We start from the raw sequence: 16,761 nt of genomic DNA on the forward strand, positions 1-16,761 counted from the left end.
TAGCAGCCCTGTATCCTAGGCTGTCTTCCGGGTAACCACATCGCTCCCTCATCTAGGCAGACAGATTAGACACTTCTATCTCTGTTTTGAAAGCTCCTCTCCGATTTTCACCTCTCTCCTCTGTGGCCATTTTCGCTGTAGTCTATTTTCACTTACTATTCTTTCCTCTATGGGTCTTGTCTTAAGGTGATCCATAAGCACTTAACACACAGAAACATAGTCACATAGCTTGAATTTTAAAGTTTAACCTCAAATTTAAACCAAGGTAATACAAAACCTGAGGCATAGTTTCTTCCAGATTCAAATTCTCTAAGATAAATTAGGGCTTCTTCAAGCTTGACCGATCACGGGGACAGAGTACCCTTGGGGTCTGGAGGGTGGATGCCGGGATTGGTCTGGAACTCACCAAGAGAAGCATGCAGCGGCTTTCTTTCACAGCACCACAGCATCCCAGGAAGCCCAGAACCATAATGATGGCCCCCACCGCAATCAACATGTTCACAGCAACCAACGGGTTCGCGCCAGCATCTCCGGAAGTGATGATCTAGAAACAGAAGAGATCGGCAGTGTGAATTCTTCATCTTGATGTTTACTTTTCTCTTTTCCCAAACATCCCTCAAGTACCCTCTAGGTGCCAGGCCCAGTTCTGAGACTCCGAGAAGATTTGTGATCGAAAACCATCGAAAGTTTCTGCCCTGGCAGAGCTCTGGGTCTGCTAAAATTCCACCTTCCTGAGTGGTTTAATTCTAGGATAATTCTCCTAGAATGAAACAGTAGATGTTGAATGGAGGAACTTTAAAAGTTGTTTCTAAAAGTTGAAAAAGAAAAGTGCTTTTCGTCCTTTTTGATGGGATCTTTGGGTTACACATTGTATATCTGATACGTAAATTGTTTTGTGACAATCTAATTATTTTGACTTAAAAACACCCACAGTCCTCAAGTCACTGATGATTGCAACATGAGTGTCAGAATCATGCTGAGCTGAAGAAGCCATACATAAAAGAGCAAGATGCTGTAAGATCTGTTTACATGGAGTTGAAGAACAGGCAAAGCTCTGGTGATCAAAATTAAAGCAGCTTGCCTTTGAGCAAAATAGGCAAGAAGGCAGGAACTGGCTAAAAAGGCACACCGGAAAACGGTTCCGGGTTAATAGGCACCCTCTTGCACTTGGTAAGGATACAATAAGCCCAGTTCCTGGTAGTTCATATCATACCTTATCTTCTCATTCCCAGAATGACTTAACCCAGAGACTAATTTTGCCAGACTCTCAAATGATGGGATGTTGAGGAAAATATCTTAGGTCTGTTTACGGTAGGTGAGTTACTAATCCGGTTTAACTCAGTTTTTCCACATGCAACACAAGTGTCTACTTGGACATTAACCTCTCAGCACCCCAATATCATATAGCATTTGTCTTCCTCCATGCAAGTTCAGTTGTCAATTAAACTAAAGATGGAGGTCTTGTGCCATTGTTACACATGCATGCTGCATACCTAGAACCTCTAGGTACTGGGCTATCTCCAAGGAAAGATACTCAAGATTCTGTATTCTGTTATGTCCAAGACCACCCACAGGTCACCTCCTTTACCAAATCAATGCAAAAATAACATGCCACTAGTGATCCTTCTGTTTTCAAAGCTTTTTAAAATCCATTCATAACCTATAGGAAATACTTATTCAATAGTCAGTATGAAAGCACGTACTAAAATTATAAAAGCCTAGATCCATATTCTACTTGGGGTCCCAATATGTAACAAGTGTGTAACCCCAGGCTGTAAGCTAACTTGAGGGCCCATTTGCAGTTTGTAAAAGAGAAATAGCCCAGTCTGTGGTTTGTAATGCCTCCCTTGTCTACAAAAGTATTTGCTTATACATAAAGTTTAGATTTACAAATTTAAAGCCTGATTAGGTCATAAGTTTTTAAATTTATTTTGAGGAGAGATTTTTGTTTGTATGTGTGTTTGTTTGTTTTGTTGCTAAGATTGGAGCCAGACTTCTTGGGAGGGAGAATTAGTTTTCTTTAAGGTTGTTGGTCCTGGTAGATAGACCACTCTGCTCTGGTGGAAAGCCCCACATGTGGGCAGCACAAATTGGGCTTTGTGGGTTATTACAACAACAACAATAGTAAAGACTAGAGTTTTGGAAGGGGTAGACTGAGTGGATCTAGGATCAGGGGAGGAGTGGGGGATGGATATAATCAAAATACCTCGTATTGAATGTATGGAATTCACAAAAAATTGATAAAAATATTATTTAAAAGGATTAGAAATTTATTATTTTGGTTTTTGAGACAGGGTTTCTCTGGAAAGCAGCTGTGACTGTCCTAAAACTTGCTCTGTAGCCCAGGTTGGCCTCGAACTCAGAGAGATGGACCTGCCTCTGCCTATCAGGTGCTGGGATTAAAGGTGTGCACCACCGACGTTACCGGGTGGATTAGAAAATTATTAAAACCAGAGAAATCATTGTTGTTAACAAGCAAGTATGAGGTCAGAGACAAAAAAAAATAGATATGTCAACATCAGGACATGCTGTGAAATCTAAACAAGTAGCAAGATTACTAGAACTCAGGACAGAACCAGAGATAACAGATGGACTATACTGGGAGCTTAAGTAGTATGGCTGACACCTGCACAGGCAGTAATTAAGGACTGTGGTGAGGCCACCCACCGCCAGGGACCAGGCAGAAAGAAAGCTGCTTGCTGACCCATTACCAGTCACTGTCGAAAGTTCAGCCCAACAAATGCCTATTCTTCCTGAAGAATGAGCTAGAAATCTGAGCCGGATGTTTGCTCCAGCAGAAACCCAGCAGTTTCCAAAGCTGTCCCATATAAACAGAGTCTGTGCATTTCTTAAGGAAAGGGGAGAACTCCAAAGAGGGGCTGCTGAGTCTGAAAGATGAGGCTGCTGGGATCTTCTTTAGATTAGAAGAGATGCCCAGAACAAGGGTGGTGCCCAATTTTGTTTGCTTGAAAGCTATTGAGTTTATCCTTAAAACATATCCTTCCAAGGCACGTTAGCAGAAAGAGATGTCTCCTCCCTGTCTTTCTTTTATGTGTTTGTTCCCATGTTGGCCCTTGTAAAACTACTAGTTCTGTTTCCCCAGGAATAAAATTCAGTTCTCCTTGAGAAGTCTTGATTCTTTGTCACTAACTGCAGACAAACATGCATCAAGCTAACTTCACTAAGCCAGGCTGGTCGCCCTGGCACTGACTTTAGTTCTGTGTTCAGGAGGCTGACAGCACAGGGCTCTAAATGTAACTAGCAGTGATGTCTAGCCCTTGTGCTCCATCTATTCCATTCCCAGATGTGGAGTCAGAGTCACATTCTGTCAAGGACAACGGCTCTCATTTAATGTGTTCAATGTGTGTCATTTCTTAACAGACTAAACACCAAATTTGCTTAACAGAAACACTGGGAAGAAAGAAAACATTGACCAGAAATCAAATAATAGTATAAAATTCAGGCTGTGCACACATCTTCAAAAGTCCAAAGTACCCACAGAGTGAAGATTGTTAATCTTTTTTTTTTTTTTTAATTATGAGCCTCAAACCCAGACAGATTACATACACCTTCAAAACCCTCTTCCTCTTCCTCTCAAATGCCAGATGCTGGGACCATCAGGAATTTAGAGACACATTTATCAGAATAAATAATGAGTGGAATTCTGATGAACTAGGAGGCAAGAGGACCTTTCTCACCCAGCCCCTCCCAGTTTAATCATCTGGAAAAGCATAGGATGAGCTCAGGGGTTCTCTGGACTCTTGGGATAGAAAAAAGTCATAAAAGAAGGATCTAGAGAGAGGAAAAGAAGGAAGAGAAGGAGGGAGGGAGGGAGGAAAGGAGGGAAGAGAAGGAGGAAGGGAGGGGAAATTAATATTTCTGGTAAATCTGTCCATATCAGAAAAGGAAACAAACCAGCTGCCAGTTTGCTTTTAATCCTTCTTTCCACTAAACCATGCCCCAAGGATATAGTAATAATAATTTAAATAATTTTAGAGGGTTGTCTTCACTGCTGGCTTAATATTATCTTTATAATATTCAATAGGAATCGGAATTCTTAAGAGAGGAAAACTATTGGTACAAACCCTTTGAAAAGGCCCTAACAATAGACGTGACCCCGCCAAGAGCCTGCCTTCATAACCAAGGGTGAGCAAAGAACAGGAGCTAAGAGTAGTAAAGGCCTGGGGGTGTGGGGCAGGGTGTGGGGAGGGGGAGTGGGGAGGGGGATGAGAGATGAGGGATGCACTCTTTGAACTGAGAGGGAAGAAGAGAATGGAAATAAGGGAGCCAAGAAACAGAGCCACTGTGGAGTTATTTTGGATAAGTCTGAAACAACAGAAGATCCACAAGCTTATCCTTCCCCCCTCTTTGCACATTTGTTATACCTCAGCATGGAAATGAAATAACATGCATTGAGTCTGAAGGCTGGGGCTGGAGTTGTGCCTAAAAACTAAACTTCCAAACCTTGGGACATATTGATAAAAGCTTTGTCCCTGGGATGAAAAGGTATGTGGAGTGAGGAGACTGACTGGTCTTGTTAACTGTTCATGTGATCCAGAAGCTGAACACCTCCCGAGTCACACTAGTGTGACAGCTTCTGGTTGAAGTGGTTACCTCCTACTCCGGTTGTTGGTAAATACCAGTTACCCTTGTACTGCGCTGCCCTGGAAATCTACCGTCACTTTCTTCTCCACTTTCATTTTGGACCAACCACCTTGGGATCCGCTACACCAGAATCAGAATCCACTATATCATTCTGGTGGGGATGAAAGGTGTTCTGTGTCTCCAAGCTGTTCATCCTGTTCAGCCTGGCCTTCAGTGATGATGCAATATTCTCCTTAGACCCCTGCCTGCATCTCCTTGTGTTAACGTCTTTCTAGTCTGAAAACAATGTACTAGAATTTGGGGGAGACCCCCACCTGGGGTGACACATGTTACCAGGGAAGCTGAGGTCACCACTCAAGGTTTTTAGTCTCACTGATAAAACAATTAGGAATGGGTTCGGAAGAAAGATCAAAGATAATTTTATTTGAGCTTAAATGAAAAACCCCAGGGCAGACAGACAGCCATAAATCTTGGCAGCTTCCTGAAGGAGGAAGATGGCTAAGAGGAAGAGAGGAAGCAATGCTATTTGAGTTGAGCGGCCATGTTCAACTGTGGAGATCAGACAAATAGTCATATGGCAAAAGCAGACATGGGTAGCAATGTAGTGGGCATCCTGTCGAATGCCTATTCTTCATTACCAATTACACAGAGTGCTGTGACTCTGGAAAGGAAAAATACATTATCTCATTAAGGATACAATTCCTTCTGTATTTTTAACATGGCTTATGGTAAATGAGCCTTCCAAGCGGCTGGTCCCTTGACCAAGTGACTTACCAGCCTAACTGGATTGACTAACTCTTATATTTTTGGGTAGCCTTCCCTTCACAAATATGGATACTTCTGTAGCCATAGCACACCCTGCTCAGCTCTCTAGAAGGACTGCTCCATGCAAGGCACATAACAAGCAATATTTTTTGTTGCTATTGTTTTGTTTTTCGAAACAGGGTTTCTCTGTGTAATGGTCCTGGCTGTCCTGGAACTCGATTTGTAGATCACCTGGAACTCACTGAGATCCACCTTCCTCTGACTCACAAGTGCTGGGATTAAAGGCATGCACCACCACCACTCAGCTCATAATAAGCAATTCTGGTGGCTTAAATTGTAAACCCATAAAACATCCCAAGTGGTAAGTGAGGCATTTAAGAAAAATGGTGTAGAACATCCATTACTTGCCATTATTACTGACATGCCCATTCACTATGGAGACAGAGTTGCTTTGTGTTTCTATAGTTACCTCTTTGCCATCCTTGCTTACTCTCACCCAGATTGCCAGTGCCAGGATCAAAGTTCCACATATCTGCAGAAATGGGGGGGAAAGAATGTTAGAGTACAAAGATAAAATGAAATACTAATTCCGTAAACTCCATTTATCTGGCTTCAGTGGTTTATTGATAACCAGACAATTACAGGCTGAAGTACTCCATAGCAGTCCATTCATAAAATAAGACTCATAAGATAAGAATAACAATCCATTCATAGTGTTAAGACAAGAAGCCATCTCTTCTAGGTGGAAAAAGATAGTTCACATGATTTTCATTCCACTCATGTGGGTTCTTTCCCCCTATGGTTGAAAGATAAGATATCCCTAAAATACTGCCAGACTTGACTCTTGAACTCTATTTTGGACCAAGAAAGAAAGGTATAACTCATTAATTATAAAATATGTATTCAGGATTTCTTAGGAAGATTGAAGTTTGCAAAGATAAACAGTAGAGAATTTAACAAAATGTGAAATTTAGCAATGGTGGTATATATTAATCAATATTTTTAAACACAAACCTTTTAAAAAAATAGATTCTTTTAGGTAGCGAGGCTTACCCAGAGAAAAGGAACAATGGTGAACAGTTTTTAAAGTCTTAAATTCCTTTAATGACTTTACCAGATTATTTAATTTGGACCACAGCCAACACATAAAATGTGAAACACATTTTACTTTAGTGTAAGGAAAACTCTTGACTCTGAAGGTTAAAAAAGAGAGAGATACATAGAGGCCTCAAACAATCCAAAATGCATTATTAGATAGATGTGCTAGGGGCAACCGTGGTGACATTCCAGCATAGTAGGCTTAGGAGGACTTTCTAGATGTTTCTAGCCTTTCTGACACTAACAAAGAAATGTCTGAGTTCTCCAAAACCCAGTGACCTTAGAGTGTCATTGCTTTTACGCATGCATGGTTGAACCACATGCCTGCAACCTTCAGCAGAACTTTTAGTGCTACTCATTAAGTTTGCAGTAGAAATAAGGCCAAGGGGCTTGCTAAAGGAATAGGGATACACAGAAGCTGAGAAGACATAGAATCTTTGCTGCCTAAAAGACCTCAAAAGCCATCAAAGTCCAAACTGTTAAGATAAAGTAGCTGAATCCTGATAGATTATAGTCCCAAGGTTGAAATCCAGGCCAACTCCTAACCAATCTGCCCTTCTTTCATGCTTTAACTCCTATAAAAATTGCCCCAATTATTCTAATGCAACTTAAGAAAAGAACAAAATTCTTTGTTCAGTAGACAATAACCTATGCAACTGACTCCCTTATACACACACATACAGACAGACACACACACATTCACATATTATACAACATAAATTAATAAAAGTTTAGAGTTGCAAGCCTCATTACCCTTCTTCCCAATGCTAATATTTACAAATGAGGATAAGAATCCAAGGTGCAAGTTATCAAGTCAGAGAGTGAGAATTAGTGTCAAATGATAAACTAAGGAGACCTTCTGATGGTGATTTTGTAATAACTGCATTTTTCTTGTTTCTTAATTGATTTCAGTGCTGGTATTTTCAGTCTTTTTCTTCTCCCTTTACAAGTACATTTATAGTGGTCACCATTTTCAAATTTATTCTTGGAGAATTTCATACAGTATTTTATCATCTTCTTTTCCATCCCCTACTCCCAGGCCATCCTGGCTCGCTTCCTACCCCAATTCATGGTCTTTCTTTCTTTTAAAAACAAAAAGAAGAGAAAAATCCACTAACAAGCATGAAGTCTGATTTGTGCTGGCCAGCTGCCCATGAGCATGGAGTCTGCCTGGAGAGTGGTTGATATACCCAGTGTCACTTCATTAAAGGAAACTGATTTTCCTTCTGTCAGCTGCTATAATTTGTGAACAGCTTCTTGCCTAGGGCTGGGAGATTGTGCCCACTTCCCCTCCTTTGTGCTGGGATTTTGTCTCTCCTGAGCATGTCCCATGAATGCTTTCACTGTCTCTGTGGATTCATATACATATCTGCCCTTTTGTGTCTGTTTCCTTACAGACACCCATTACCTCTGACTCTTACAATCTTTCTACTCCCTCTTCTGCACAGGGGAGAGATGTGATAAAAACAAAACAAATAAACAAAAAGATTCTACTCAGGGCTGAGCACTCCCAAGTCTTTCAGTCTGCACACTGTCCAGTTGTGCCTCTTTCGTTAATTCCCATCTACTGCAAGAAGAAGCTTCTCTGATGAGGGCTGAGGGAGGCACTGATCTATGGGTACAGCAATATGCCATTGGGAGTCATTTTATTGCTATCTTCACTTAGCAGAATAATAGTAAAAGGTTTTCTTTGGGGACCATGATCTATATAGTCTCAGGTTCTTGACCTCTTTAACAGTGTCAGGACTATGTTCCATGCCATGAAATCTAATTTTTTAAAAAAAGCAGTTGGTTTCTCCTATAACGTTCATGCCATTCTTGCACTAGTGAGCATATGTTAGAGGCAGGTTGTTATTACAGCTCTCAGAGTCATAACTGGAAGAAACCGATGATGACTTTTCTTCTTCAGTAGCATGTACAGCACTTAACCAGTAGGGATGAAGCTTTCCTTGGAATACCAGCCAGATTTCTCCGTGTTTGATAATATAAGCCTGTGGTGGATTAAACAGTAAGGTTGTAGAGGGCAGCTCATAGAATTAGTTGGCAATGGCCTGCAATGTTTGGGGGTGTCTATGGGAACCTTTTTGGCTAACAACTCAAAAAGATATAACCCACTTTGGGTACCAGAAGTTTTACTTGGTAGCATATGATGTCTAGTTGGGATATTGACTCCTCATTATATAGCAACTCCATTTAAATTTCTTTTATATATGTATAGACTTTAGGAAGCTTCTACAGTAGCAGGTTTTCATATGGCTTTCAAAAGGCCCTTTGTGTTGCTTATCCCATTCCATAATGCCTTGTCTACCATGGTCTTTGATTCCTCACACCTTTATGCTGATCATCTTAATGATTACTCTAATCTTTAAATTTAACTGAAAGTAATGTTAATTATTCTAGTAACTACTGTTTATCTTGGATTTATTATACTATCAAGGAGAAAGATTTAAGACAATCATGAAATGTTGAGAGCAGGAGAAACAGTCTTCCCTAGGAAAGAACACACCAATTGGTTTTCCAACACCAAATGCTCAGCCCTGTAAACTTATACATACAACACCTACAGATAATATATTTACATATGCCTACAACAATAATGGGGAAAAAGGCCATGGATTTGAAGAAGAGCCCAAAAGTGTAAATGGCAGACTTTGGAGGGAGGAAGTGATATGACTATATTATGATCTCAAAAAATAAGGTAATAGTAATAAAGAAATTTTATAGTAATAATGTGATAGTCTTTAAATCTTTATCTCCTTTTTGCATTACTATTTACTTCAAATTACTTAGAAATTGAACATCTATATCTTATCAACCGTATTTGACCCTCAAACGATGTTAGGCTTTCTCATCGACTGAATATCGTCAGTAACATTGACATTGAAAAGAGAGAGCACTCTATTATCTCAGAAGTCAAGAACATTTTGTCTAATTCCAGGCTTCAAAATTGGACAGAATCCTTTTGCACATGCACGAGAATGGGTGCATGCGCGCGCGCGCGCGCACACACACACACACACACACACACACACACACACACACACACACTAGCTAAATGTTCATGTTTGTTCACATTGCACGCTCTCTCTTTGTATTTTAGTTTTAAAAAAATTTACTGTTTAAAACACATCTTTATCAGATCATTGGAGAAACTCAAATGTAAGGATCACAAACATATCACCATTAGCACCTTCATGAACTCGATGGCTAATCTTAAAAGTAGATGCATCTTCTATCAAGTTGAGTAAATGCAAAGAAGTTTGACTGCCATTGCATTAAGATGGACCCTTGTAGTGAGTTCATGGGACCTTCCCAGTCCCCTCACCTTTGTTTCTAAGGATTTGTCATTCAGATATGCCCAGCTCTAGATATGTTTGGTTGTAAGACTGTGATAATACGTTGGCTCTAAGTCTGGCATCAGCAGATGCTGTAGAACTAACTGGCCAATCTTTATTCTGGTTTCACTTTCAGGAGAATCACTGTGGGTTTTACCAAGTTCTAACATGATGTCTTTGATTTTTACAATTAGGATGTGGTTGGTCAGAATCAGTGTTGTGAGAAGGTAGACAATTTTGACATTTGCATATGGACAAGGCATGGTCTGACTAGCATCTCCCTAGACTCTTATATAAAACACTGCTCCAATGACTACATTTAGAAATAGGACTTTAGGAGATAATTAAGGTTAAATGAACTCTCACTGAGGTAAAAATTCTAATCTAGTAAGATTGTGGACTTTATGAGAGAGATCTATCTCTCTCCACTAACTTAATCCCCAGGAAGAACCACGTGAGAACATAGTAAGAAGGCAGGAGAAGGACCCTCATCAGACACCCAAATGGCCATCACCTCAATCTTAGACCTCCCAGCTTTCAGAACTGTAGGAAATGAATTTCTGTTATTTCAACTAACAATCACAGTAATATCTTATGGAGGCCCAAGAAGACCGAGACAGAAAACATGCTGAATTCAACAAAACATTACAAAGAGAATTACATTACAAAGGAAGACATTCTAAACTAACTTCTTATTTGAACTCTGCAGGACTTGATAGAAATTCATGTGGGTTCCTGGAAACCAAAGCTCAGCTTTACAACTTCTCCCAATGCTCATTAGTGGAGGAGAATCTGTGTTATCCACAGTAACAGGATTGAAGCCACTTGGGTGGGGACATTTGGGGTCTCTAGAGTAGTGGCCAATATCATTGAGGGTATATTCCCATCATTCTCACGGACTCCTTGTCTTGTCAGAAAAAGAAGGGTCAAGTAGGACTAAACTTATGCTTATGTTTTAAAAGCCTTCCATGCATAAAATATGATCATCATTTGAGCTTTATATTAAAAAGCAATATGATCCATCACAGGAACAAAAAAATCAACTAAACTACCGTATACCAATCCTTGCTTATAAGTTTTTGTAAAAATTTTTTTGTAAAATTATCTTTGCAACTAACTTTCTAGGTGAAAACACCACCATCTTTATGAATGCAGAAAGGTGCCCAGAATGGCCAGTGAACATATATTAGCACACAAAGCAATAGGATGCTTTAAGGATCTGAATCAAAATTGTAGTTGGATGTTTTCTCTGTCTCCCCTGGTTCCACTGGACCAGTTTCTCTCCATCCCACTGGGTCCCCACAGCTGCTTATGAAGTTATCACTCAGAGGCTAATATATTCAATATAATTGTTTGGCCAATGGCTCGGGCTTTTTATTAGCTAGCTCTCTCTTATAAATTATCCCCTTTCTATTAATCTGTGTATTGCCATGAGGTTATGGCTTGCCAGTGATGCTCTGGCATGTTACTCTTTCAGAGGCTACAAGGGGACTCCCCAAGGTTGCCTTCCTTCTCTCTACATCCTTGTTTGGAATTCCTGCCTACCTGTATTTTGCCTGCCAATTGGCTGAAACAAATTTATTCATCAACCAAAGAAAGCAACGAATATTTGCAGCATAAGGACATCCCATCCCACATCACACAATTGGTGTGAATCCACATTTTTTCCCATTTCTTTAGCTGCGGTGGGAGAATTCTTGACTTATCATAAATTCTTTCAGTCTTAGTTCCTCCTCTGGTCCAAACTCCAACAAGGAAAATTATCCATCACATTATGAAATCTTTTCATACCTTTTTTCATTAAAATGCATATAAAATGCTGGTCAAAATGCCATTTTTGTAAACACTTATTGTTATGCATTTTAACTCATTCAATCATCACAATGATCTAAGGAGGTTTGTAGAGCTATGGTCATCATTTGTGGAGACAGAGAAGCTATTCCCTCCAAGGAAGGACAGTTGTTAAAGAGGCTGTATCTTGTTTGACCTAAGATCACTACAATTGGGCTCTCAAATCCTTGCTGTTGTGGGGGTTCAACTGAATAGCATTAATTGTACAATGACAAGCAGTCACTTTATTTACTGCTGGTCACAGGGCTTTCCATCAGCCAATGGGATAAAACATAATTGTGTATTAATATTTGTGATGTACCCTTATCTCAGAGATATGTCTGCTTTGCCTTCAAGCTCTTAATTCTACATCCAATGTAGAAAAGACAATGACCATAACACTGAATCACTGGTTCCTGGATTTAGTCCATGTTCAGACTACCTTCTGAACACTTCAAATCCATTATTCATTGCTCCCTTTGGGTGCAGATGCCTTTGGCTTTAGGGATTAGCCCCCTTTCTTCACTGTGCTCATTTGAAGACTGATAATGTGCTTTTCTTCATGAAATGTGATCTCTGCATAGTGCTCTGTGTCTGGTTTTTATTATCCTGCATCTTCCCATAAAAGGCCCCATACATATCCAGATGCCCAGGAAACCCTAAGCTCCTTTGACACTCCCAGGTCTGCCCCATCTAAGAAGGGTGTGAGAAAATTTGGGCATTTCCTATGTTTGACATATGACTCAGGGAAATGGGTTTTCTAGTATCCATAACACCTCTGATTCTCTCATTTGCAGCAATCTCCAGCATGATTGGGAATGATTTTCAATTCACATGTTTCTCTTTGATTAGTAATTCTATCACATGTAAACCATCACATATTTGTATGGCACATCAAGTTCTCCCTGAAGAGAAACCAGTATGTTTAGATCAAATGACCATATGCATATCTCAGAGATATTTCAACATCTGGCCCCACTTTACAAAAGCCAAGTTTCACAAGTTAGAACCAGAAAGAATGCATTTGAAAACACAAGGCCATGGACATCTACAAGAAAACCACATCAATGGGAACATTAAAATTTATGCTCATGTAAACATTAAGAATGTGACAAATTGCTAATTTCCTATGAAGGATCATAACTTTCCAACTGAGAACTCTGGGCTGAGGGGAGACACGAGAGTAGAAACAGAAATGCTCCTCCCTAGCCTCAGAAACAGCTCCAGTTGCCTGCATTTTGATTTAAAATTTTGATGTTGCATGTGACTCAGAAGTTATCATTGGTCTTCCCAACTATTGTCCTCACTGAGGGTCACTGTCCCTTACATAGAGGTTACAGGTCCCAACACACATGGGAAGGGGAAAAGCCTGTGAAGGAAGTTAGAATTATCTAACTGAAATCTACAGTTATCAGTAAGATTCCATGTGTGACCTCAGAGAAAGAGCAGATTGTAACCATAAAGTAATTAGAGTTCCCCCAGGAAAGCTGTGAGAGTGTCTGGGAATGTAATGGCACACAGAGAGAAGAGCCACAAGGGACCTTGAATCTCTTATCTTAAACCCATTACACGTCCCTTTCTGGGATTATCCTTATATAATGTTTCGGTTCAAAATCTGGATCTATTCCAAATTCCTGCTTGTGAATTAGACAGTGAATTCACTACTTCCATCAGAATGTCACATTCTCTGTTTATAAAATAATGATACATTTTAACTTTTTCCTAGTCTGAAGATAGTTTCTGGTGTTGGTACTTTCCAGACAGATTTTTTTTAACATCTTAAAAGCTGTGTTTACTAGTATATTAATATTTGGTTGTTAAAATGGGATATATATATATATATATATATATATATGAAATATAAACAACGGCTGTAGTTCTGTAAAAAGCAAAGATATCAGGATTTCTTAAAGAAATAGATAGTTCTAACTCTGACCAAGAAATGGGGAGATGAGCCCAAAATGCCTTGCCCCACTTAATAATAAGGAAGTTACAAAGATTATTATAGTCATGTCAAGAAGTCTCAGAAACCAAAGCAAAGAGCTTTTTGTCAAAAAGCCAAAATAAATTATACATCAATAAGGATAAGAACTGTATTAGACTATATTTTAATTTCATAAGGAAAATATTTCCTCATTGTTGAATGGTAGGAGAAAGCTAACTCACTTTGAAATCTGGTTTAAAAAGTAAGAAATATTTATACCACAATTGTGTGCACATTCACAATATTAAAATATGTGATATATATATATATATATATATATATATATATATATGTTCTCTCTCACACATGCACACAAATGCACACACATATATGTGTACACACCTGCATTGGTACCCATGCACACACACACATACACACACACACATACTGAATGCCCTGGCAACTAAACAATAAATTTCTCCTTAACTAACATGTGAAGAAATATTGATAGCTCTAGATTATCATCCATTTCAATATTTTAACAAACCAAAAATCAACTTGAGCATCATCACAGAGACACACCTGTGTATACTTCCTGTTGAAAGCATGTAGTATTACTTATGAAGTAGCAGTTTCTCCCCGACAAAAGACTAAGTTTTGTCAAGTGGCCTGATGTCATCACTAGCTTACAGAAATACAGGAGATAGAGAAGTATGGTAAGGTATACCTTGAGTGTGCAAACAACAAAACTCAAACCATATAAAATTCAATAAGATCAATAGAAATAACTATACAATATTTCAAAAAACAGAAAAATGATGAGGTTGGAGGGGGAATCTACAGATTTTAATTGTGGCACAAGCTCTATCAACTGACCACAATCTGCGGACCTTTTCTGAATCCTAGTTCAAATAACATTTTTTGGTGCAATTAGAAATTTAAACACTGATTAATACATTCTTGTTAAATTTTAAAGATGAGGATGACATTATAGATACATTAGTAAATGTAATTTTCTTTCAAGATACATGCTAGTATATTGATAGATGAATGATAACCCTGATAGTTTCTTACTAATTGCCTGGGCAAGTAAAGGAGAGTATGTGTGTAAGATTTGAGTGTTGTTTCAGGGTTTGAGAGTCCTGGTAATGGAGTTAATTTTCCAAATTTGTCTTTGTTTGTCAATGTTGGAAAGTTTGAAAGAAAGCCAAAGAACACATTTGTAGTCTACTCCCAGTGACTTTAATAATTCAAGAGAAGTGATCTATCAAATGATTTTTTAAATTTGTCATAAATTCTTGAGTTTCAAAATATTTTTCTAGTTTCTAGTATTTTCATTTTTTCTAGGAAAAATACAAAGTATAAGGAACAAAATGTTTTAATTGATATAAATAAATACTTATTTAATTAATTTAAGTCAAAAATGTCACCTATATTCACTAGGACTTCTGGCCATTGAGTAGAAAGTCATTTCATACAATAAAATTATATTAGTTTATTTAAATCCATCATTATTTTAATACAATGGAAGTTTATGAGATTGAAGCTTTTCCTTTCCTCCACTGCTCTGCCTAACTCTCTAATAAGCCCTTTACCCAAACTTAAGAAAGAAAAGAGAAGAAATTTATTGTACCAATACCAACCACAACTCTGTTAAAGGCCAAAAGGTTCAGATAGGAAACCATAGCTCCTTATTTTTAATAATGCATAACCTACTTTTCAATCCAGAATATAAAATTATATTTTTTTTCCATTTGAGCACTCTTGGATATTCACATTGATTTACCTGTGAACAAATAGACCACCCATTCACACCTTGATATTCATTTTTCAATGTTAAATGCTGTTTTCAATATATTTGTTTTAGCTACATCAGTGGGTTGAAACCCCATTGGGTTGGAACGACCCTTTCACAGAGGTCACATATCAGCTTGTGTATCAGATATTCACATTATGATTCACAGCAGTATCAAAATTGCAGTAATGGAGTATCAGCCATTATAATTTTATGGCTGGAAGTCAGCATAGCATGAGGAACTGCATTAAGGGGTCGAAACATTAGGAAGGTTGACAACCACTGGTCTACATCAACAGACATTCAAGCAAAATACACTCTGCTAGACACAAAGCCTGTTGTTTGAAAGGGTGGGTCGATGACACATCAAAATACTGACTTCAAAATACTGACTTCAAAATACTAATACACAGTCATCAGCTTTGCTAAATCCTATGATTAAATACTTGCTGCTTCTCCTAGAGTGTTTCAAGACCCATTCTTTTTTCCTGGGGGCTCTGAAAATGGTTCTCTCATATATTTATCATCCCACCACCCACAAGTCAGTCAGTCACCTGTTTCAAACCCAGATGTCATGGGAGGGAACCAGAAGCCAGACTGAAGCAAACTGTTTTCCTTGGAGTCCTTAAACCAGAGATTGCTGATTGACATATAACTAAGAATAATCACCCTTTAATTAAGGGATATTTTCCCCTGTGTTTAGTCTCCCAACAATATGAAAACATTTGGGAAATGTTTATCTTCAAAGAACTTGAGTACACTTTTTTTTTTGAGTCATTGGCTCATTTTCAGTTCCCGAAACAACCAAAGAGAGACAAACAAATCCAAACAGTTAAATGGAAAATGTCTTTTCCTCCTCATCCTCTAGCTCTATGTAAATCTGTTCTTGGTTATGATATTTATCTCAAGTTCCTCTTTCTTGTACAAAACTGATAATTAAAAGAAAAATACTTACCCAGAACAAGAAGTTGAAGAAAAACATAGAATATTTTAAACAGCCACTCACACCTGCCATTTCGGAGAAGGAACAGCCACCCAAGTACTGTGGAATGAAGTAGTTCTTACAGGGCTATCCCTCAGTAGGCTCTGGGGGATTTTGCCTGCAGAGTTCCTTGTGCCTGCAGCTTCAGGGCAGAAATGGAGAGCAAAGAAAAGGAAGTAGACTGAAGAAAAAAATCCAGTTATTAGAGTGGATAAAAATTTAACCCACACATTTAAATATCCCAAACGTTATCTTCAGGCGAGTGTGTTCTTTTCGCTTGTTATGGCTGCTAGGGCATTGGGCCAGTGTATTTATGATCTCTTCTCAAAACCCGCTCCCTCTCGAGTAAACAAATATCAGGTTAAGGGTGTGACTGGAGCAGAGGTGGAGAGAGGTACAGCAAGATAGCAGCTGGGGGGTGGGAGGC

The 16,761-nt window shown here is 38.8% G+C and overlaps 1 protein-coding gene across 1 annotated transcript in view; it reads right to left on the bottom strand.

The window, feature by feature from the left end:
- Tspan8 (tetraspanin 8) overlaps positions 1-16,494 on the bottom strand; it is a 30,869-nt gene extending 14,375 nt beyond the window's left edge. The window contains exons 1-3 of the mRNA XM_027392379.2: positions 16,308-16,494; positions 5,840-5,902; positions 407-544 (exon numbers count right to left, since the gene is read on the bottom strand). Coding sequence (XP_027248180.1) covers positions 407-544; positions 5,840-5,902; positions 16,308-16,367 — 261 coding nt within the window. The 5' untranslated portion in view covers positions 16,368-16,494. The remainder of the gene's footprint in view (positions 1-406; positions 545-5,839; positions 5,903-16,307) is intronic.
- Between the last annotated feature and the right edge of the window lie 267 nt (positions 16,495-16,761).

Source organism: Cricetulus griseus, assembly GCF_003668045.3.
Source record: "Cricetulus griseus strain 17A/GY chromosome 1 unlocalized genomic scaffold, alternate assembly CriGri-PICRH-1.0 chr1_0, whole genome shotgun sequence".
Taxonomy (NCBI): Eukaryota; Metazoa; Chordata; class Mammalia; order Rodentia; family Cricetidae; genus Cricetulus; species Cricetulus griseus.